Genomic DNA, 22,808 nt, shown 5'->3' on the forward strand with positions numbered 1-22,808 from the left:
TTATAAATTGTATGCTTTACCTTCATGTGGCGGTTGAGGAAATAATATGACAATTAAAATAATTTAGCAAATAAAATATGCGTTTTATTGGTTTATTTTTCCTGTTTAGTTTTGATTGAGGAGCTTACTGAGTAATTTGAGTTATTTTTATAAGCTCAACATCTAACTGATGGTTTTACTTAAACTATCAATCATAAAGTAGGTAGTTGTTGTAGCTATATATGTTTTTGAACAAAGTATTGCAAATTTTATTGTTTAATGTATTCAACAGTTATGTGACATAGGTTTGACAAGTAAGATTTCAAAAGTGCCATGTTTCTCACAAATGACCTTTTAAAAATATTTAGTGTAAAAATATTAAACATGAGAGCACATTCTCAACATAACTGCTGTAGTTTAGAAAGAAAACTAATTACTGTTGTGTCAAGGCAACTCAGGATTAAAAATAATGATAATTGTTTTATTCTTCCATTTTATGCTTTGTCAATCCACACCTGTATTAACGAATGAGTTTTGAAAATAGGTCTTACAATTTAACCTTAACTGCAACCAAAAAATATAATCGGGTAGAGGATTTAAGCTGTTTTGTCAATAACATCGAAGAACAAATATTGTGCTGTTAGTATATTTAATATTATAATCTAATGCATATTCTAGATCAGACAGCTGACTGGGTGTTAAAAGAATTAGTGATTACATTCTCAAACCTGTAGGTAATATTTGGCTTAGTAGCTGTTCGCAAATTAACTTTAGATTTACAAGGATGTTGACAGCGTTACAGGGTTTAAGCTATAGAAAGAGGCTGAATAGAATATTTTCCCTGGAGCATCAGAGGCTAAGGAGTGACTTTATAGAAGTTTATAAAATCATGAGGGGCAGAGATAGGGTGAATAGTCCAGGCCTTTTCTTCAAGGTAAGAGAGTCCAAACTAAAGGGGATCAGTTTAAGATGAGCGGGGAAAGGTTTAAAAGGGATCTGAGGGACAGCTTTTTCGTACAGAATCCCTTTGTACGTCCATCCCCATCAGGATGGTCTTGGGGTTCTCCTCTTCCTGAAAAAAAAATGGCCTGAACTGCCCCCCTCAGCCGCTACCCTCCTCCACCTGGCTGAGCTCGTCCTAACCTTGAACAACTTCCCTTTTAACTCCTCTCACTTCCTGCAGGTCAAAGGGGGTAGCCCTGAGTACCTGCATCGGCCCCAGTTATGCCTGTCTCTTTGTGGGGCACATGGAACATTCCTTGTTCCAGTCCTACTCCAGACCCCAACCACAATTCTTTTTCTGGTACATCGATTACATTATTGGCATTGCATCCCACTTTCATCCAGAATTGGAAGTGTTTATCTATTTTGTTTCCAATTTCCATTCCACTCCACCTTCACCTGGTCTGGCTTCTCCCTTCCCTTCCTTGACATCTCTGTTTCCATTTCTAGGAATAGTCTGGCCACCAATACCCACTGCAAATCAACTGATTCTTGCAGTGACCTTGACTGTACATTCTCACACCTTGCTTTCTGTCGAGACTCCATTCCATTCTCCCAATTCTTCTATCTCCATCATATCTGTTCTGATGATGCCAACTTTCAATAAGGGAGCCTCTGAAATGCCCACCTTCTTCCTCAACCAAGGAATCCCAAGATTCCCCAAATCTGGTTGACAGGGCCCTCAGCCAGGTCCGACCCATCTCAAAGCACTTCAGCCCACATCCCTTATCATCTCTTCCACAACAGCGATAGTGTCATCCTTGTCCTTGCCTACCATCCCACCAGCATCCTCATACAGACATTCGTTAGCCTTCATTTCCTTAACTTCCAACAGGATGCCAGCAACTGACATGTATTCCCCTCCCCTCCATATTCCCCTCCCCTCCCTATTCCCCTCCCCTCCCTTGTCAGCCTTCCACAGGGACCGTTCTCTCTAGGACACCCTGGTCGACTCCTCCTTCACTCTCAACATGTCCCCATACCCCCACTGCACTTTTCCCTGCAATTGCAGCAGCTGTAATACGTGCCTGTTTACTTCCTCCTCCTCACTATCCAAGGTCCCAAACACATCTTCCAGCTTAAGTAGCACTTTACCTGCACTTTACTCAATTTAGTCTGCCGTATTCACTGCTCAAAGTGGTCTCCTCTACATTGGGAAAACGAAGTTTGGGTGATTGCTTCACAGAACATCTACATTCAGACTGCAAAATTACTGAGCTTCCAGTTGTCTGCCACTTCAACCCACCACCTTGTTTTCTGTGACCAGCAGCTCTGTCTGAGGCCTGTTGCAGTGCTGTAGTGAAGCTCAGCGCAAGCTGGAATTACAGCATCTCATTTTCCACTTGGGAACCATGCAGCCTTCTAGATTTAGTATCAAGTTCAACAATTTTAGGGTATCAGTACCTTTCCACATGCTTTTCCCCATCCCAACACAAGGCATTGTCATGACAGAGGCTGCTACCAAACACTACCCATTGTTAAGGAGAAAGTGAGGTCTGCAGATGCTGGAGATCAGAGCTGAAAATATGTTGCTGGAAAAGTGCAGCAGGTCAGGCAGCATCCAGGGAACAGGAGAATCGACGTTTCGGGCATAAGCCCTTCTTCAGGACCTTTTCACTACCCATTGTTAACCAGTTATTCCCATTAACAGCTATTCATTCCCCCAGACTGACCTTTTAAGCACACCTTTGTCTGTCCAACAGTTTTTTTCTCATTTGGGGCTCTAACTCAGTGTATTGTTTGCTCTCCGCGCCCCCGCCCTTCCCTACCCCATTTTTTGTATAAAAACTATCCTTTTCCTAACTACCATAAGTCACTCAATCTGAAATGTTAGCTCTGATTTCTCTCCACAGATGCTACCAGACCTACTGAGATTTTCCAGCAATGTGTTTTTGTTTCAGATTTCCAGCATCCATGGTTCTTTTGTTTTTCTTAAACCTAAACATTCTGGCCCCACGGTCAGGGATGCTACCACTGCACAAGATCTCTTCGAAGATACCAAAGCATCTGAATGACAAGCCCTTAGCACAATTCTTACTTGATGGATTCAAAGCCATGCCTCTGTAGACACTAGAACCTCAATCCTGTGTCTAACATGCTTGGCCATGCTGCCATCTCTACACTTTGTGTACTTGTTGCAGAGGTTTCATAAAACTCAAGCCCCTCGCAGGAAATGCTGGAAAGCCTGTAATAATTGTCAAAACATGGGGTATTGCAGACACACAGTTGCTCATCTATACTTTTTTTTAAAAGCAGCTGACTCCTGTGTCATAAGTGTAGGACATTGTAGATTCAACGTTCATGTTTTGTTGCGCATTGTACACATGACACAGCTGATTTTGTTCTGGAATGTGCATAAACAGGAAAAGAAAATCTCACATGACAGGACATGTTGCAACATTGTTCTGACTCAAAGTATACCACTGATAAAATATGAACATCATAATGTTATAGTGATGTTTTTCATTGCTTGTTGTCTGAAAGAATGTATAACATAACTTCCTCCACAAAACTGGTCTTCATTATTAACTTGCAAAGATGCATCGGCAATACACACTCCAGACAAACTTTCCTGATATGAAATGCCTCCTTCTGTAATAAAGTTAATCTTTACTTTTTCTGAGTATTAAAACCTGCAAGTAGAAACAGTTGGGCTTTCCTTAGGAAAAGAACACTAATCACTGAGGTACACAATCCTTTCAAGAATCTAGATATGGAAATTGCTCTTTTTGATAGAAAACAAATTATTTTTGTAAAGCAGGTCAGCTGTAGGATTTGGTGAAAATATAAAGTCTATTTGTTGTTCATGAGGTGCCAGTGTTTGACTGGGGTGGACAAAGTTAAAAATCACACAACACCAGGTTATAGTCCAACAGGTTTACTTGGAAGCACTTGCTTCTGGACCATGAATTCTGAGAGCATGATGTTAACCTCCACAACCACCTGATGAAGGAATAGTGCTCTCAAAGCTAATGTTTCCATATAAACCTGTTGGACTATAATCTGGTGTTGTTTATTTGTTGTTCCTATAGGAAAATTGCTGAATTATAATTATGAAAAGCAATATGCAAACTCTTTCCAGGTTATGTAGGGTTAAAAAATGTCAGTTGAACGAGGATGCATCAAATATATGCAATATGATTCAGTCTGGTCTCGTATATTTTGAGTTTCTCTGTAAATAAAAGTTGGTGTGGACCTCTGCAGTAAGAAGGTTTAAATCGGAGTCTGTTTTGGTTGACAGCATCAAATGAGAGAGTGGAAGTGGAAGTGCCATGCTGGAAGAAAAATTACTAAATTGGGAACATAAACGTTACCACTGGGGGAGGGGTGGATTGCATTTAGGTGACTCAACCACAGTGACTACCACTCCATAGTCAATGATATGGGACTCTTGCAGCATGTGTGTATGAGCAGGCCAATAGCCTGTCACTTTTTAAACAGGGCTATCAAACCTTTAGGCCTGCTTTGCTTGTAGATGTCTTACTTTAAACTTGAGGTTCTACCAGTAAGGTATATCCAGTTTTGGACAGTAGTATGGTTCAAATGTTAAACTTGCGTTAAATTTTGCATTTCAAAATATTATATTTTAATTTTATTTAGATATATAATCTATTGCAAATAATTTAAAACAATAGGTTCTGAACAAAAAAAAAGCTGAAATTGCTGTTGCACAGTTATTTAGTGTGGAAGAAAATATTAGTTCAGTCATTTATAAAGTCTCATTCTTTGCTGTCAGCATAAAACTGCATGTTATAAATCGATGAGAAAACCTGGTTCATTGATATCTCAGATAAACAGCTGGTTAATGGAAGGCATATAGATTGATTTTAATTCCAGTATGAGAGAGGAACAAATCTAGTTAGCTGCCTAGCCAGAGAACATTATTTATTAGGAATCATTTAAAATCATTCAGATTTCTGCTAAATTTAGTCCATTCATTTAGTTTCTTTACGCAGAGACTGGTAAGGGCGTGGAATGCCCTACCTGCTAATGTAGTCAACTCAGCCACATTAGGGAGATTTAAACAATCCTTAGATAAGCACATGGATGATTTTGTGGTAGTGTAGGGGAACGAGCTGAGAATAGTTCACAGGATGGCGCAACATCGAGGGCCGAAGGGCCTGTTCTGCACTGTATTGTTCTATGTTTCTATGTTTTAACCACTTGGTTACTATGTTTATAGATTTTGACAATGAGAAGAAATAACGGTACAAGTCTGTTGTTTAAGCTGTACACTATAAAACGACTTTATTAAAACTACCAAATTAGCAGTGGCAATTAGGGAATACTGTATATGGAAAATATACAGTTTGTATGAAATAGTGTGCACTATTTTTCCATATACAGAATAGAATCTTGGCACACTGCCACTACATTGTGTTTACCATTCTTGAAATGAGTTTGTATGATGAATATAATCTCTTTGTCTCTAACTTAAGATCAGCACTGCACAGTTCTAAATTTTATCATAGATTCATTTAAGGAAAACTTGTATAATCACATGACAGAGAAATGAATAGCAGGATATATTGATGGTGTTAGATGAGAACTGGTCCTCCGCCGCAGCCTGTGTTAGGAGCTTTACCTCCTTGGGGCTGGACCTCTATGTCCATCTCTTCTAACTTGTGGAAGAGCACACAGTTAAGAGAGAGCACCTGGTGTTGCTGCTCATCTCATCAGAGATCCTTGGCAGAGGTGCTGCCTAACATACTACAATGAAGGAAAACTGTGGGGAAGTCCAACTGAAGGCAAGTGAATTGAAAGGCAGGCAAACTAACTTCCAAGTTGAAACCAACTGTCAGGCAATGAAAGCACACACTCAGAAAAAAGTGACCAATGAGTAGGCAGGGCTGCAACTTGTCAATTTCAGTTTGAAGATTGTCAGACTGTCAATTTTACTAAACTGGCTGCTGAACCTTTGCTTCGTTAGGAATTTTATTCAAGCCACAGAAATGATTGTTTGTTGTCACATATACCGAGAAACAGTGAAAAATGTTGTTTTGCATGTTGTACAGTAGATCATACCATACAAAATGCATCAGGTAGCAGTGTGGCTGACGTTTAATTACCCCTTTAAATGGGCGAAAGAGAGGACTGCAGATGCTGGAGATCAGAGTCAAGATTAGAGTGAAAAAGCACAGCAGGTCAGGCAGCATCCAAGGAGCAGAAAAAATTGATGTCTCGGGCAAAAGCTCTTCATCAGGAATCATTGACTTTCCTGCTCCTTGGATGCTGCCTGACTTATCCCTTTAAATGGCTCTAGCAAGCCACCCGATTGAAGGTTATTAGAAATGAGTTGTATATGGGATTCTCCAGGCTCAAGACTTTTTTTAAAACAACAGAAAACATTGAGATTAGGTGTCAGAGAATCATACAGTACAGAAAAAGTCCTTCAGTCCATCAAGTCTGAACTAGCAAAATGAATTAGTCTCAATCTATACTAATCCCACTTTCAAGCACTTAGCCCATGGCTTTGAATGTCTGACATTTTAAGTGCTCATCCATTTTAAGGGTTGTGAGGTTTCCAATCTCTTCTATCTACCCAGGCAGTGCATTCCAGATTCCCACCACCCTTTAGGTGAAAAACAATTTCCTTAAATCTCCTCTAAACCTCCTACTTCATCTAAAGTTATGGCCCCTTGTTATTGACGCATCAACTAAGGAGAATGGCTGCTTTGTATCCACTCTGTCCATGTCCATCATACTTTTGTATACCTCATTCAGGTCTCCCCTCAGTCTTCTCTGCTCCAAAGGAAATAACTCAAGCTTATCCAGTTTCTCTTCATAGCTAAACTGTTCTATTGTATGCAACATCCTGGTGAATCCCCTCCAGTGCAGTCACATCCTTCCTTTAGTACAGTGACTAGAACTGCACACAGTACTCCAGTTGCAGATTATCTAAAGTCCTGTAAAGCTCCAGAATAACCTCCTTGCTCTTACAATCAGTGCCACAACTGATAAAGGCAAGTGTCCTGTATGCTACCCTATTAACTTGTCCTGCCACCTCTGTGAACAAGCATCCCAAGATCCTTGCATTCCTGTGAGCTTCATAGTCTCTTATCCTCCATTGAGTACTTCCTTGTCTTGTTAGTCCTTCCAAAGTATATCATTTCACACTTTTCAGGGTTGAACTTCATCATCTGCCATGGATCTGCTCATCTGACCAATCCATCTATATCCTTCTGTAACATAAAACCTCCTTCCTTACTGTCAACTATCTGGCCAGTATTCATGGCATTCACAAGCTTACTTACCATCCCGTCTCTCCACCCATCCTGTTCCAATAAACAGTATAGCCTACTCAAGCCAGTTGACAAATCTATTACTGATCTAAGTCTGAGTGTGATACAGCTTCATGATCAAATAGCTATGTCAGATACAAGACCAAATGTGCACCATTCAAGTCCGATGACCCAGACCTATACAGAAAATCCAGCTATGACCTCCCAAAAGCCATCGGAGAGGCCGAGAGGCAGTACCAGACCAAGTTAGAGGCCCAAACCAACCATACAGACACCCGCTGCCTGTGGCAAGGCCTACACAACATAACAAGATACAACATGAAGCAAAGCAAGATAGCAGACAAAAATACATCCCTCCCTGATTCACTCAGTGCTTTCTATGCTCAGTTCAGGTAGAATGACAGCAGTGCAATGTCACCTACCCTGAATGCACCAGTTCTCTCCATCATTGTTGCAGACATCAGTTCTGTCTTCCTGGGAGTCAACCCAAGGAAAGCGCCAGGCCTGGACAGAGTCCCTAACCATCCACATAGCTCTTGGGCGGACCACTTGGCAGAGGTATTCACTGACTTCTTCAACCTCTCCCTCCTCCAAGCCAAAGTACCCACCTGCTTCAAGATGACTGCCATCATCCCTAGTGGCTCTGACCTCCCTAATCATGAAGTGCTTCAACAGGCTGGTCATGGCTCACATCAACACAGCCTCCCACCTTGCCTTGATCCCATGCAATTTGCCTACCGAAGTAAAAGGGTCACAGCGGATGCCATTTCCCTAGCCCTGCACTCATCCCTGGACTGTCTGGGCAACAAGAACATCTATGTCAGACTCCTACTCATTAACTACAGGTCTGCATTCAACACCATAAACCCCACCAGACCAATCGTAAAACTCCGAGACCTAGGTTTCAGCTCCACCCCCTGCAACTATATCCTTAGCTTCCTGACCCTAAAACTGCAGTCAGTGAAGATAGACAACTGCACCTCCTCCACAATAGCCCTCAACACTGGAGTCGCCCAAGAATGCATTTTGAGATCCCTACAATATACTCAACACTGTGTAGCCAAATTCCAAACGAATGCCATCTATTTGTTTGCCGATGTCACCACCACAGTAGGACAAATATTAAATTCTGTCTTGAATACAGAAAGGAGGTAGAGGGTTTGCTGTTGTGGTGCAGTGATAACAACCTCTTTCTCTAAGTTGACGAAACAAAAGAACTGATCATTGACATCAGAAAGAAAGGAGGAGGACACTCCCACGTCTACATCAGTGAAGCGGAGGTTGAGAGTGTGATGTTCCTGGGAGTGACGATAACCAATAACCTGTCCTGGACTTTCCATGTAGGTGCAGTGGTTAAGAAGGCACAACAATTCCTCCTCTTCAGGCGGCTAAGAAAATTTGACCATCGGGATCCTCACCAACGTTTTTAGATGCACCTCAGAAAGCATACTATCTGGGTGCCCAGACGATCATGGAAGCTAACCTCCGATCACTCTATATGCACTTCTTGCTAAGACAGAAAGGATGCCAACATCGATAAAGACACTTCCCACCTCAGTAATACTCTTCCATCAGACAGAGATATAGAAGCTTGAACACGCGCACCAGCAGGCTCAAGAACAGCTTCTTCTCTGATGTAATTAGACTGATGAATGGACTCACTAACTTCAAATAGTGTTGATCTTGCTCATTTGATCTTGCTTTGCATACCTCCTGTGCAGTGTAACTTGTATGCCTCACTTTATCGAAGCACCCAGCTTTGTGTCCTCTGCAAACCTGGCAATATTACATTTAGTTCCCTCATCCATGTCATTCGAGCTGGGGTATTTGCTCTGATTCTTAGAGTGCTCCACTAGACACTGCCTGCCACTCAAAAAAACAGGCCTGTTTATTCCTACACTTCATTTGCTATCTGCCAACCAGTTCTATCCATGTCAGTGCACTACCTGCAGTCCCATGTTCTTTGATTTCAGATGCTAATCTCTTAAATTGGACTTTGCTAAAAGTCTTCTAAAAGTCTCAATAAGCCATGTCCACTGGATCCCCTCATCAACTTTTCTAGTTATATCCTCTCAAAATTTCAGTGGATTTGTCTAGCATAATTTCCCTTTTGTTACTCAGTGCTAACTCTATCAGATCCCTTCACTGCTTTTTGATTTTTCTACCAGTAAGTCTTTTATAGTAGTCCCTAGCATTCTCCCCATTTGAGATATCAGGCTGACTGGTCTATAATTCCCTGTTTACTCTTGATCTTTTTTTTTAAATAATGGAGTTATGTTAGCTGTCCTCTAAACCAATCCATAGGAACTGTTCCAGAATCTATAGAATCATGAAAGATGATCACTAATGCATCCAGTGTTTCTAGGCCCACTTCCTTAAGCAGTCTGGGATGTAGATTATCAGGCCCAGGGGATTTGTCAGCCTTTCATCCAATCATTTCCCCAACATCACTTCCCTACTAATATTAATTTCCTTCAATTCCTCTCCGTCACCAAACCCAACATTTTTGGGACATTGGTTCTGTCTTCACAAAGAAGGACATAAATAATTGATCTGCCATCTTTGGTCCCCATTGTAATTTCCCCTTTAAAAGGAACTTACATTTGTCTTAGCTAGTCTTTCTTTTACACATACCAATAAAACTTTTACAGTAAAGTTGTAAATTCCCTGCAAGCTTCCACTTAATGTATTTTTCACCTCTTAATCAATCCTTTTATGCTCCTTTGCTGAAATTTAAATTGCTCCCAACCCTCAGCCAATTTGTGTGTCCTTCTGTGTACCACTCCTAATTTCCCTTGTTAAACATGGTTGAGCCACTTTTCTCACTTTATTGTGCCAGACATGAGTGAACAATTGTTGCAATGCATCCATACACTCTTGAAATGTCGGCCATTGTCTAATTCTGCTCCTATATCTTATGAACTTATGATGGAAGAATTCTATAATTGAGATTGAAGGGTTTCCAGATTGTATTGATCTACACCCCTCAGACTGTCATGAAAAATTCAAAACCAATGGCCTCCCACCCAGTTAACTGCCAGTTTTTCAAGCCTATAACATTCTGAGAGGATAGTGGATCCTCCACTTCACCTCAATTTGTAAAGTCAGAAATGTGGTGGAAGATGGGATAAAAATAAATGTAATTATATAATCAAATGTATAAATCTAATAATCCAAAATGCTTAAAGGAATTGTTGTAAGTACACCTGAAAAGCTTAATACTGAGGAGTGTCATAAGTACCATCCACTATAATGTCATGCTAACTGGTGGGCAAAGCAACTTTGAATCTCAATGGAGTGAGACAGAATCTATGGTCCTCCTCAAAGTTTCTGACAATGTCTGTTGTATTGATGTAACTTGTAACTAATTGCTAACATGCAATAAACCGTAAGAATAAGAGGATAGAGCAGATGAATGCGTGGCTGAAGAACTGGTGTACGGGAGAAGGATTCACATTTTTGGATCATTGGAATCTCTTCTGGGATAGAAGTGACTTGTGTAAGAAGGATGAATTGTACCTGAATTGAAAGGGGACTAATATATGCTGTTAGGAAAATTTGCTAGAGCTGCTTGGGAGGATTTAAACGAGTAAATGGAGGGGGTCGGACCCATGGAGATGCTGAGGAAAGAGATCAATCTGAGACTGGTGCAGTTGAGAAAAAAAGCGAGTCAAACGTCAGGGCAGGCAGGAACAAAGCAGAAAACAGAGTACATCCTTCTTTTACAAGTCACTTCTACCCCAGAAGAGATTTTGGGAAAGCAGATCTTAGCAGGACCTATACAGTTAATGGTAAGGTCCTAGGAAGTGTGGCTGAACAAAAACACCTTGGAGTACAGGTTCGTAGCAGATAGATAGGATAGTGAAGAAGGAGTTTGGTATGCTTTCCTTTATTGGTCATAGCATTAAGTATAGAAGTTGGGAGGACATGTTGCGACTGTACAGGATGTTGGTTAGGCCACTTTTGGAATATTGCATGCAATTCTGGTCTCCTTCCTCTCGGAAAGATGTTGTGAAACTGGAAAGGGTTCAGAAAAGATTTACAAGGATGTTGCCAGGGTTGGAGGATTTGAGCTGTAGGGAGAGGTTGAATAGGCTAGGGCTATTTTCCCTGGAGCTTTGGAGGCTGAGGGGGTGACCTTATGGAGGTTTATAAAATCGTGAGGGGCATGGATAGGATAAATGGACAGTCTTTTCCCTCTGGTGGGGGAGTCGAGAACTAGAGGGCACAGGTTTAGGGTGAGAAGGGAAAGATATAAAGAAGACCTAAGAGGCAACCTTTTCACGCAGAGGGTGATACATGTATGGAATGAGCTGCCAGAGGAAGTGGTGGAGGCTAGTACAGTTGCAACATCTAAAAGGCATCTGGATGGGTATATGAATCAGAAGGGTTTAGAGGGCTATGGGCCAGGTGCTGGCAAATGTGACTATATTAGGTTGGGATATCTGGTCAGCATGGATGACTTGGACCGAAGGGTCTGTTTCCGTGCTGTACATCTCTATGACTGTGACTCTATGACTTTGTTTTAGCTAAACCAGAAAGTCATTATCCTCTACCACACAAAACCTAACAGGCCCTGTAGATCTTTTGCACTTAATGAAAGCCTTAATCATGACCAGCAGCTTTTACAGTGTAGTGAGCTAACCTGATGTTGACAGCCGTGGTAGGTGCTGAGACTGAGATGCAGTAAATGAATGTCAAGTATCAACTGTTGTTTGCCGATGATTTGGGTGTATGACCCGTTTCAACTGTCAGGCTGATATTGGATTGGATTGGAGATGGCACGTGAAGATGCATTCTCTGATCTTGACCACATATTTGAAGTGATTAAACTCTTGTAGTGCTGACCTCTCTAGCCATCTGCTTCAAGTAACTTTTAACCATGGCCTTTGAGGGTCTCCTCGACCTGGCAGAAATATGGCATCTATCTGGGGCTTTCAGCTGTGCATCCATGACCATGGACTATTGTCTCTGTGCTGATGTTTCATTTTCCTCATTTAGTAATGCAGCAGTAATATTCACCAACAGTCTCTTGTTGTACTGCTTCCCATAAAGAGGCATGGCATGCAGTTTGGCCCCTGCAGAGAAAGTCATCAGTGCAGCAGATGCTCAGCTCCATCTACAATCAGATAAATGAATGCACAATGTCTGCATGTTGCCTGTCTCCTTCTGACCAGACATTAGATGGTTGTGCATTGTGAGCTTCACACTCAAAATAAATGGTACAGACCAATTTTATCCCATTTTATTGTGTTTTAATTTCTAATTCAGATTAGTTTTAATTTCCAATTATTATGCTATTTTTCAACTATTAGTTTGGAAATAGAATGACATAAGTTTAACAATTCTGACTAGCTGCTGCGTAGACAGAACTATAATCCATTATTACCCAGAATATCAACTCCATCCTAGGTAGTAAATGCTAAATGATGTGCAACTTTGTACGTTTCAGTACCACCTTATAATTTTAACTTGATAATAACCTTGAGAAGAAAGAATACCTACCTGGTAAGTGGTTAAATGAGATAATGCACGCAGTGAAAAAATCTTATTTTAACTTTTTTTTTTATTTGTGAGTTTGTTGACTTTGAGCTGCAATTGTGTTACCAGAATTCAGTGACAGGTGCTGAGGTTAAGTGGAAGATATAATTGTATGCTTTTTGGGATGTTCTAGACAATCTTTCAATCGGAGACTACTTTAAAATATGCTGTGATATAGAACCTTCCATATCTACTTCAAAATAAAGCAGATATATCAGATCATTGTAGCTATTCTTTGCTTTTTAATGCCACAAGGACTACAATAATGCTGCTTTGTGCCAAATCAGTTCAAACCTAGCAATGCTAAAGGTTAAGTTTTTTTTGATCAACTTAGATATTGACAACAGAGGTGTAAATATGAGCCCAATCATATCCTTTCTTGATTTGGGTTGTTATCTCATTCGAGTCATGCAGTAGCGTAACAAATTTTCATTTTATTTCAGGGGGCAGTGTTAGCAGCTGTATCAAGCCACAAGTTCAATTCCTTCTATGGAGACCCTCCTGAAGAACTGCCTGATTTTTCTGAAGACCCCACTTCCTCAGGTACTTTTTTTCTGTTCTCGAGAAACCAGACATTAAAGTTGATCCCTTGTAATCTTTACAGAGTGAAATACTCTAACTCTACAACAAAGCTGTGCAACAAAAATACTGTACCTACGTTTATTGAATGCAGATTTCCTTATTGATGAGAGCATTATCTTCAACAATAATAAAAAATGATAATTATACAATTCCCAGGCCAAATAAGTCAGCAAACAACAGACTCCTCACTCCTTTGGAGGTGTCACTCTGCCTTCTGTATTCAACTTGAAATAATTGCCCTAAGTATTGATACCTTCCAGTTTTGAACAACTCTTTCGCAGCTCCTCATCGCAATTTCTCATCTATTCCCCCTCTCTCTCAACTCCTCCTATCCCATTTCCTTGCCCTTGGTCTCTAATCCCTTGCACCTATCCACTTCACACCTCACACTACCCTCACCATCATCATCTGACCCCTCTACCCCTTAAATAGCTTCATATCTTCCTGTTTGCTTCAGACTCTTCCCCCTTTTCTCCTCCTTCACTGTCCAATGCCCCCCCCCCCACTTTCCTCTTTGAATGGTGTATTCCCCTACTTCTCTACCACAGTGTATCCCCTGCTGCCTCTATCACAGCATATCCCTCCTTCCTCTCTACCATGGGATATCTCCCATCCTCCCTGTCATAGCGTATCGCCCTACCCTCTACTGCAGCATATCTTCCTCCTCCCCCCCCCTCCTCTCTGCTGTGGTAACCCTTACCCCCAATGTGCCACAACATATCCTGTTCCCCTCTGTACCATGTTTCCCCCTCCCTTCCAACATACTGTCTTCCCCTCTCACTCCACTTCACAATGTTGAGCTAACTTGTAAAACTCTCCAAATTTCAAATTTACAATTTGAAATGTGCAAATATAAAACGCAAATTTTCAAACTCGTTACCACCATTTGAGTACATATATGCAGATCTCAGTACTCTTTTTGCAACCTCTTTGCCCGTGTGGTTTCAGTGCATTTTATCTGGTGATCTGTAATTGATGGTTATCGCTGTTTTACTTCCTGAGTACATGCAATTTACATTTAAGTAATAGTGCACACTAAACTAACTTAGGCTTTGAAAATGTTACTTGAACCTGTGTGAGAAAATGCTATGACAGTTGGCAGTGAATCACTCTCCATTTACAGAAATGTGTAAATAGTACCATTTTGCTTGACCATCCCTATAAGTATACTTCAATGATTTTAACTTCTGATTAATTCAATGGCAAATAGTCCTTTGTATTTCCAGTTGTAATAATTAAAATGTCCTGTTTGAGATTGTAAAGCAATAATTATGCTATTCTAAGGGTAAAAATAATTATCAATATATGACTTGACTTGAAAGGTTACAACTGTTAATTTTTTTTTCTCATCCCTTATTTCCCATATCTGATTTGATCCATACTTCATTTATTGTCACTGATACTAGTCTTGATACAAAGACAGACATTCAGTGTTGCCTGATGCATTTTCACCAAGGCTTTGGTAGCATTTGAACACTGTTATAGAGTCATAGAATTGTACAGCACGGGAAGCAAACCTTTGGTTCATCTCGTCCATGCTGACTAGATATTCTACATTAATTTAGTCCCATTTTCCAGCCTTTGACCCATACTCCATTAAACCCTTCCTATTCATGCACCCATCCAGGTGCATTTTTAATATTGTAATGGTACCAGCCTCCACCACCACCACCACCTGGCAGCTCATTCCATACAAGCACCACCCTCCATGTGAAAACGGTGCCCCATAGATCCTTTTTATAGCTTTCCCCTCTTACCTTAAGCCAATGTTCCCTAGTTTGGATGCCTCTGTCATGGGAGAAAGGCCATGGCTATTCACTCTCTCCATGCCCCTCATGATCTTATAAACCTCCATAAGATCATCCCTCAGCCTCCGATGCTCCAGGGAAAATAGTCCCAGCCTATTCTGCCTCAAATCCTCCAACCCTGGTAACACTCTTGTAAATCTGTTCTAAACCCTTTCAGCTTTGATACAATTATGGAAGTGCACAAACAATCTGTCTTACGTGAACCATACATTTAGTTAACCTTATAATGTCAGAGTTTAAATATGGAAGTAAAAATCACTGTGAAATTAATGCTGCTTCTTATTTAAACTCTTTATTCACATTCTGATGGAGTAAACTTTACACAAATAACTTAGCTTCTATTCTTGGAACTGATCAGTCAGTAGATTGGTTAAAAAGCCAACTAAAATTATGTCCAAGGGAAAATTGATTTAAAGCAACATTGTCCAGTTGAAATTTCAGATTAGCTACAGTTTGTCTATGATGATAATGTTTTTTGGCCATATATGCTAATTTTAGTGGAAAATGTCTTGCACAGTTTTTTTTTCTAATCAATCTATTCACATCTATGGTGCAGGTGGAACTTGAACCCAGTACTTCTAACTCAGAGTTAGGGAACCCACACTAAACCATGTGGGTAAATGTGCTTCATATGTCTATATTTAGTTAATAAACATGCAATAACCAAGAAAGTAATGTATTTATAATGATTTAAAAAGGAGATGTATTCATTTTGCATTTCATCTTAACATCTTAAAAGTGTATATCATGCCTATATATATATATAGAGAGAGAGAGAGAGATTTCAGAGCCAACAGCGGTGTCCACTTATTCATATTCAATTTACTAATCAGAAATCAAAAATTTATTTCTAAATTTCCAATTAGCCACATTTGACTGGTGCATTGGTCAAGACTTGACTAAGGCCTACACTGTTTAACAAGTAATGGCTTCAGACCTGAAATGATTCACCAAAGACCTAAGCCAATTCATTTTCAGTTTCAAATGAATGAGAGTTCACTCATAACTGTGTTTCTAGTTTGAAAAGCTCTTAATGTTTGTTATTTACCCAAATGCTGCCCACTTACTAGGACTGCTAGCTGCAGAAAGTAGGTATCTACTTGTTTCTCTATTTAAGGCATTTCATACTGCATAAATTATGTGCCTTTGTGTGTGTAAATTTCACTGTCTCTCCTTTCACAGGCATGGTACTGCAAAGATAAAATTACTTTTCATGCTGTCTTCATATAGTTAATTTTTGACATGTTGCAGAGACTTTCTTTGAACCGCTCATCATAATCAGAATATTGTAGGATGATTGTTAACAATTAACTTAAATTTCTTGCATCTGTGTTGTTTTAAATAGAATCTTGTAAAAGGTTATGAACCTCATGCAGTTTGTTTCTGCACTTAACTTGCAGAAAGTCAAGTTGGTCAGTTTTACTTTGAAAGATTTTTTTTAGTCATTATTAGCTCTTGGGATGTGGTGGCTTAGTAGTAATATCACTCGACTAGTAATCCAAAACCCCAGACTAATTTTCTGTGGACAAGAGGTTGAATCCTATCTTGGCAGATGGTAAATTAGAATTCAACAAAAGAAAAGAAACCTGGAATTTTGTTTTAAAAATGCTGGTTTAGTGGCAGCCATGTAACCACTGTCAATTGTTATAAAAACCCATCTGGTTCACTAATCTCTCTTAGGGAAGAAATTTTGTTATAGCACCAAATTTAATCTTAAATTTATTACTTGGCCAACTGATGTATATTCATTAGAATCAATAATTTATATCGATCTAAGGGTGAGATCTTGGTATTTAAATTGACTTGAGCACAATAATTAATTAGAAGGTCCTGAATGCACATATGTTGAAAATCAAACTATTCATAATGTTTTAAACTCCTCGTGATGAGGGCTATTAATGCTGAAAAATGATATAAATTTGCAATTTGGCACTGTATCAGCATCAAGTATTCTCAGGCCAAATATAACAGAATCGCATGCCAAGTAAAATTCATTTCACGTCACCTTACATAATATAATGTCAGTCTCAAAAGAACACAATTTTTCTATGTGCTAAAGTAAATCTTAAGACTTTTGCTGAACTAGCAACAATTTGGGGCTTTGAATCCACAAATACTGCAAACTGGATTTGCACTACCAGATTCATGTATCAAAAAAAGCTTTACAACCATGATAAACAGGGGACCTATAGTAGGGACTAAATTTGAACCCAAATCTCAACAATGCAAGAACACAAGTTGAACTCAGTCCTCAGAAGCAGAGGTGCTCTTACTCAACTGCATCACAGTGGTCCCATTTGTGTAAATGTGTCGAAGTATTTGATAATTTTATAGTTAGACTACTTACCAGATTGACTTAGTTTATTTACCAGTGGTAACTGTGGAGAGATGTTGAAATGTCATTTTATGAATTTTAGGTATGAATTTAGATCTGGACAAATTCTACTTGTAGCTGAGCTATTTTAGGGGAGAACCCGATACAAGGTTTTTTACATATGCACTGATACGATCTGTATACAAAATTTCCTTTGCTTGTGTGTCTTGCACTGATAACCAAGCAAAGTTTTTCTTGCAAAACTGTAAAAAAAAAACTGTAAAAAAAAAAATTGCACAGCAGCAAATAAACACATTCTGCAGGACCGTGGCTGGTACATTTTTGCAAACTGCCAGTGAAAGCATTGCAATAACTGAGTCTAGAATAGAAAAGGAATTAATGAGACTTTAAATGGAAAATGGGCTAAGACAGGCTGGGAGAAAGGTGGAACTAAACAGTCTTTTTTAAAGAATATATAGGATTGAGAGTTCAACTCAAATCAAAAAAGTAGCAAAATTTTAAACAGTGTCATTGAGCAGAAGAAAATGTCTAATAGGAAGAATGGAATCTGTGACTATGGGGTGCTATTGTTGCAGAAACCAAAGACTGATTATTTAGAATCATAGAATGCCTGCAATGCGGAAAGAGACCATTTCCATTACTTAGTTGGAGAAAATTAAAGACTGATGTTGAATGATGTATTTTGGAAGGTTTAATGCAGGAAAGAAGTATATGGTAAATGGGAGAACCCTTAGAGGTATTAACATACAGAGGATCTACATGTACAGGTTCGCAGTTCCCTGAAAGTGGCAACATAACTGGATAAGGTCGTCAAGAATGCTTGCCTTCATCAGTTGGAGCATAGAGTATAAAAATTGGCAAGTCACGTTGTAGCTGTATAGAACTTTAATTAAGCCACATTTGGAATGTGCATACAGTTCTGGTGGCTCCATTACGAGCAAGATGTGTAGAGGCTTTGGAGAGGGTACAGAAAATGTTTACCAGGATATCGAGTGGTTTGGAGAGTGTTAGCTATGAGGACAGATTGGGTCAACTTAGGTGATTTTCACTTGAACATTGGAGACTGAGGGGTGACCTGATAAATGTTTACAAAATTTATTGAAAGGCATGGAGCATCAGAGTCTTTTTTCCCCCCAGAGTAGAAATGTCAATTAATAGGGAACATAGGTTCAACGTAAAAGGGAGGAATGTTTAGAGGATATGTGAGAGGCAAGTCTTTCTTTATACAGGTGATAAATGCCTGGATTGTGAAGGTGGTAGAAGCAGATACAACAGCAATGTTTAAGAGGCACATTGACAGATATGTGAATAGTCAGAGAATAGAGACAGATGGACTACTTAGAGGCAAAACGCTTTTAGTTTAGAAAGACGTCATGTGTCGGCGCAGGCTTAAGAGGGTTGTTCCTGTGATGTGTTATTCTTTGCTCTAGCTCCACCTAGCCCACTTTGTCCAAATTCCATATTATCATATTAAAAACATCCTGCCCCAATTCAGAACCATTATTTCTGCTTCATCTTTGTCCTTTTTCATGACTACCTCAAATCTTACTGAGTTGTGGATACCATCACTGAAATGCTTTCCACTGATACTTGCACCATTTTCCTGGCTTTGTTCCCTAAACTTAGGCCCACACCATACCTTCCCTTGTCAGACTTTCTATTAGCTGCCTTCTAAAACTCTGAAAAAGAGGCACTTTTTTTCTGTAAAATTCTGCCCCCTCCATGCCTTTCACGTGTTGTCTATTCCATTTAATATCGAGAAAGTTGAAATCCCCGACTGTTGTTATGCCTTTTATTATTAGACTTCCCTGAAATTTGCTGATGTATCTGTCCTTCTGTATCTTCCTGACTGTTTAGGGTGTATTATATGCTCCTGACAAAATGATGACCACCTTTCTCTTTTTAAGTTCTACCTATTTGGCATTACTTGAGGAACCATCTAAGATATTCCTCCTTATTGTCATAATTGACATCTTCATCAATATTGTCCCACCACCTACTCTTTTACACTCTTTCCTGAAGACACTCTGCTTTGGAGTATCGAACTGCCATCTTGCCCACTAACAAGCACGTCCCTGTGATAGCAATGATGTAGCATGTTCATGTGTAATCAGCAGCCTCAAATCATCTGCCTTGCCAACAAGATTCTTTGTATTAAAAGGTTCCTTTGTGCCTTAATTTAATTATATACGCTCAACCAAGTCTGCTTTGCTTCTATACAGTATTTGTGCTCACCTTCAATTGTGCCTCCACTCTCCCATCTCTATACCAAATTACTATAGTCTCCCACCAGTGAGATGATCTTCAATGTAAAGACTGTCTCCATTGTCACCATTTTAAACATTCTAAAATATGGATCATTGCTTCTCACAGATTTGTCAGTGTTCAATCCCATTAAATTCTCCAAAACTGCTTTTTATTTTTACTGGTATAGCACATAAGGATGCCATTTGACTCATCAAACTGTGCTGAATATTGAGTCAAGATATCCAACTCACCCCACTCTCCCTACTATTTCTCAAAAGTCTAATATGGTTTTCCTTTCAGTGATAAACCAACTCCATTTTGAAAATTAATTTTGAGTCTGCTTCGGCCACACTTTCAGGCAGTGCATTCCAGATCACAACAGCTTTTTTTTGTCTAAATTTTTTTTCTTGAGTTATCTCTGCTTCTTTTGCCAATCACTGTAAATCTGAATTCACTAGCTACCAGTTTTCTGCCATTGGAAGCAACTTCTTAGTTACTCTATCAAAACCCTTTGTGAACTTGCAGATTCTCTTAGTCTTTCCACATGATCAAAACTCCTCATTCCTGGTAGTATTCTATTCAATCTTCCAGTGTCTTAACAGGCTTCTTAAAGACTCCAAATTAAAAGCATTACTCCAGCTGAAGCTTGATCAATGTTTTAGAAATATTTTGTGAAATACTATTGCTTTTTTCTTCACTGTAAATTTAGTAAATCCAAGAATTCTATTTGCTGTCTGAGCAGCTGCTTCAACTACTTCTGCCACATTCAAAAATGTGTTTACATAATACCCCCTCCCCAACCCAGTATTGTTGTTCTACACCTGGTTCAAACTTATGACCTTTAGCTTACATTGCATCTTTTCATTCTTCCTGCCAAAATGTATCACTTTGTACTTCTCTACATTGAAATTCTATCAGTCTGTTTCACGGTTTATGACCTCCTAAAGTCCATTATGTTTACTACATCTCTAATTTTTGATTCTTGTGCAGAATTTTAAATTTTCTGCCCAGGTTTGCATGCATGCATACCCTGGTCATTAATGTATATATCAAAAGTAGTGGTGGTTCTAATACCATTCCCTACAAACAACTGTGTCCATTTCCCTCCAATGATTCGTGCCAGAGTTCTTTTTTCTGTCTCTGAGCTAACGTCGTATCCACACTACCACTGTCCCTTTAATCCAAATATAAATTTAGGTGGCACTTTCCACTTGCTGAGGGCAATAGCGTAAATTTCAGAAATGAGAGGATGTTTGACATATCACCAATGCAAAAGATTTGCAGTCAAAGGGTAGGCTACTGTCAGTGATTTAGTACAGAGTCTTCCTGAGTTGACACAGAAGAATGAGACATTGGAAGGCAAAAACACAAAATGTGAAAGAAACTCAGCAGGTCTGGCAGCATCTATGGAGAGAGAAACAATGAAGGTTTCCATATGACACTTTTTCAGAAATGTGGAAATGTGATGGCTTCTATTCTACTGAAAGAGGGATAGGACACATTGAACAAAAAGGGAGCTCAAACATCAAAGGTAATGAAATCCTAGAACAAAAGACAAAAGGAGTAGTAATGGTTACAAAGAGCAAGAAACCAAGATGGTAGAATGAAATGGCAAGTGACTGGAAGGTTGGGATCCATGTTTAGGGACTGAGGCAAGATATTTCACAAAATAATCGGCATTTTGAGTCTTAAGACCATAAGAAATAGGAGTGGAAGTAAGGCCATTCAGCCCATTGAGTCCACTCCGCCATTCAATCATGGCAGATGGGTGTCTCAATGCCACTTACCCACACTCTCCCTGTATACTTAAATTCCTTGCAAGATTAAGAATTTATCAATCTCAGCCTTGAAGACATTTAACGTCCTAGCCTCCACTGCACTCCGTGGCAATAAATTCCACAGGCCCACCACACTCTGGCTGAAGAAATGTCTCTTCTTAATTGACCCCCTCTAATTCTAAGGCTGTGCCCACGGGTCCTAGTACCCCCGCCTGACGGAAACAATTTCCCAGCATCTACCCCTTCTAAACCATTTATTATCTTGTAAGTTTCTATTAGATCTTCCCTCAACCTTCTAAACGTTAATGAATACAATCCTAGGATCCTCAACCATTCATCGTATGTTAGGTCTACTATTCCAGGGATCATCTGTCTTCAGTAAAAATGAGACTGCTTTGTGACCGGTGAATATAGTAGGTTAGATTGAAAAATGTATCAGTTAAATAGCTGCTTAAGGAAGTATTTGGAACCTTAAGCATAGAGGAGGTAAAAGGGACAAGTGTTTCATCTCCTGTTATTGCCTGGGTATAGTGATTGGAACCAGGTGAACCTTGTTAACTGTGAGGTTGTTAGTCTGGGCCAATCAGAAAAGCCTTGGTTAACCAGTGTAACCAGGAGATTAGATTCTCCTCCATTGAGTTGAAGAGTGTGGTGCTGGATAAGGACAGCCAGTCAGGCAGCATCCAAGGAGCAGGAGAATCGATGTTTCGGGCCCTTCATCAGGAATGAGGCTTGTAGGCCAAGGGGGCTGAGAGATAAATGGGAGGGGAGTGGGGCTGGGGGGAAGATAGCTGAGAATGCGATAGGTAGATGAAGATCAGGGTGAAAGTGATAGGTCAGTGAGGAGAGTGGAGTAGATAAATGAGTAAGTATGGGTGGAAGTCAGTAACAGGAAAGGAGCAGTCACTTTATTGGGTGTTTCCTATAGACCCCCCCACCCCCAACACCAGCAGAGAGATGGAAGAACAATTGGACAGCAGATCTCGGAAAGGTGCAGATGTAACAGAGTTGTTATTATGGATGACTTCAACTTCCCCAATATTGATTAGAAATTTCTTAATCCAGATGGTCTGCATGGAGCCAATTTTGTCAGGTGTGTCCAAGAAGGAATCCTGACTAGCGTAGATAGGCCGACTAGCGGGAAGGCCATTTTAGATTTGGTGAGAGGCAATAAACAAGGCCACATGTCAGATTTCTCTGTGGGAGAGCATTTTGGTGACAGTGACCACAACTGTCTCATCTTCACCATAGCCATGGAGAGGGATGGAACAGACAGTATGGGAAGGTATTTAAT

At 39.8% G+C, this 22,808-nt stretch overlaps 1 protein-coding gene across 11 annotated transcripts in view; it reads left to right on the forward strand.

Moving 5' to 3' along the window:
* The window catches only part of caska (calcium/calmodulin-dependent serine protein kinase a), a 609,390-nt gene that overhangs the window by 297,275 nt on the left and 289,307 nt on the right, over positions 1 to 22,808 (forward strand). For 8 of the 11 annotated variants that reach the window (XM_087992817.1, XM_087992820.1, XM_087992823.1 and 5 more), the window contains exons 10-11: positions 13,208 to 13,307; positions 16,225 to 16,242. In XM_087992817.1, coding sequence (XP_087848943.1) covers positions 13,208 to 13,307; positions 16,225 to 16,242 — 118 coding nt within the window. The remainder of the gene's footprint in view (positions 1 to 13,207; positions 13,308 to 16,224; positions 16,243 to 22,808) is intronic. The other 3 variants (XM_087992826.1, XM_087992818.1, XM_087992824.1) reach the window with 1 other exon arrangement.

The sequence above is a fragment of the Chiloscyllium plagiosum genome, unplaced genomic scaffold (genome assembly GCF_037043375.1).
Source record: "Chiloscyllium plagiosum isolate Xiang-an unplaced genomic scaffold, Cpla_swu_hap1 HiC_scaffold_12, whole genome shotgun sequence".
Taxonomy (NCBI): Eukaryota; Metazoa; Chordata; class Chondrichthyes; order Orectolobiformes; family Hemiscylliidae; genus Chiloscyllium; species Chiloscyllium plagiosum.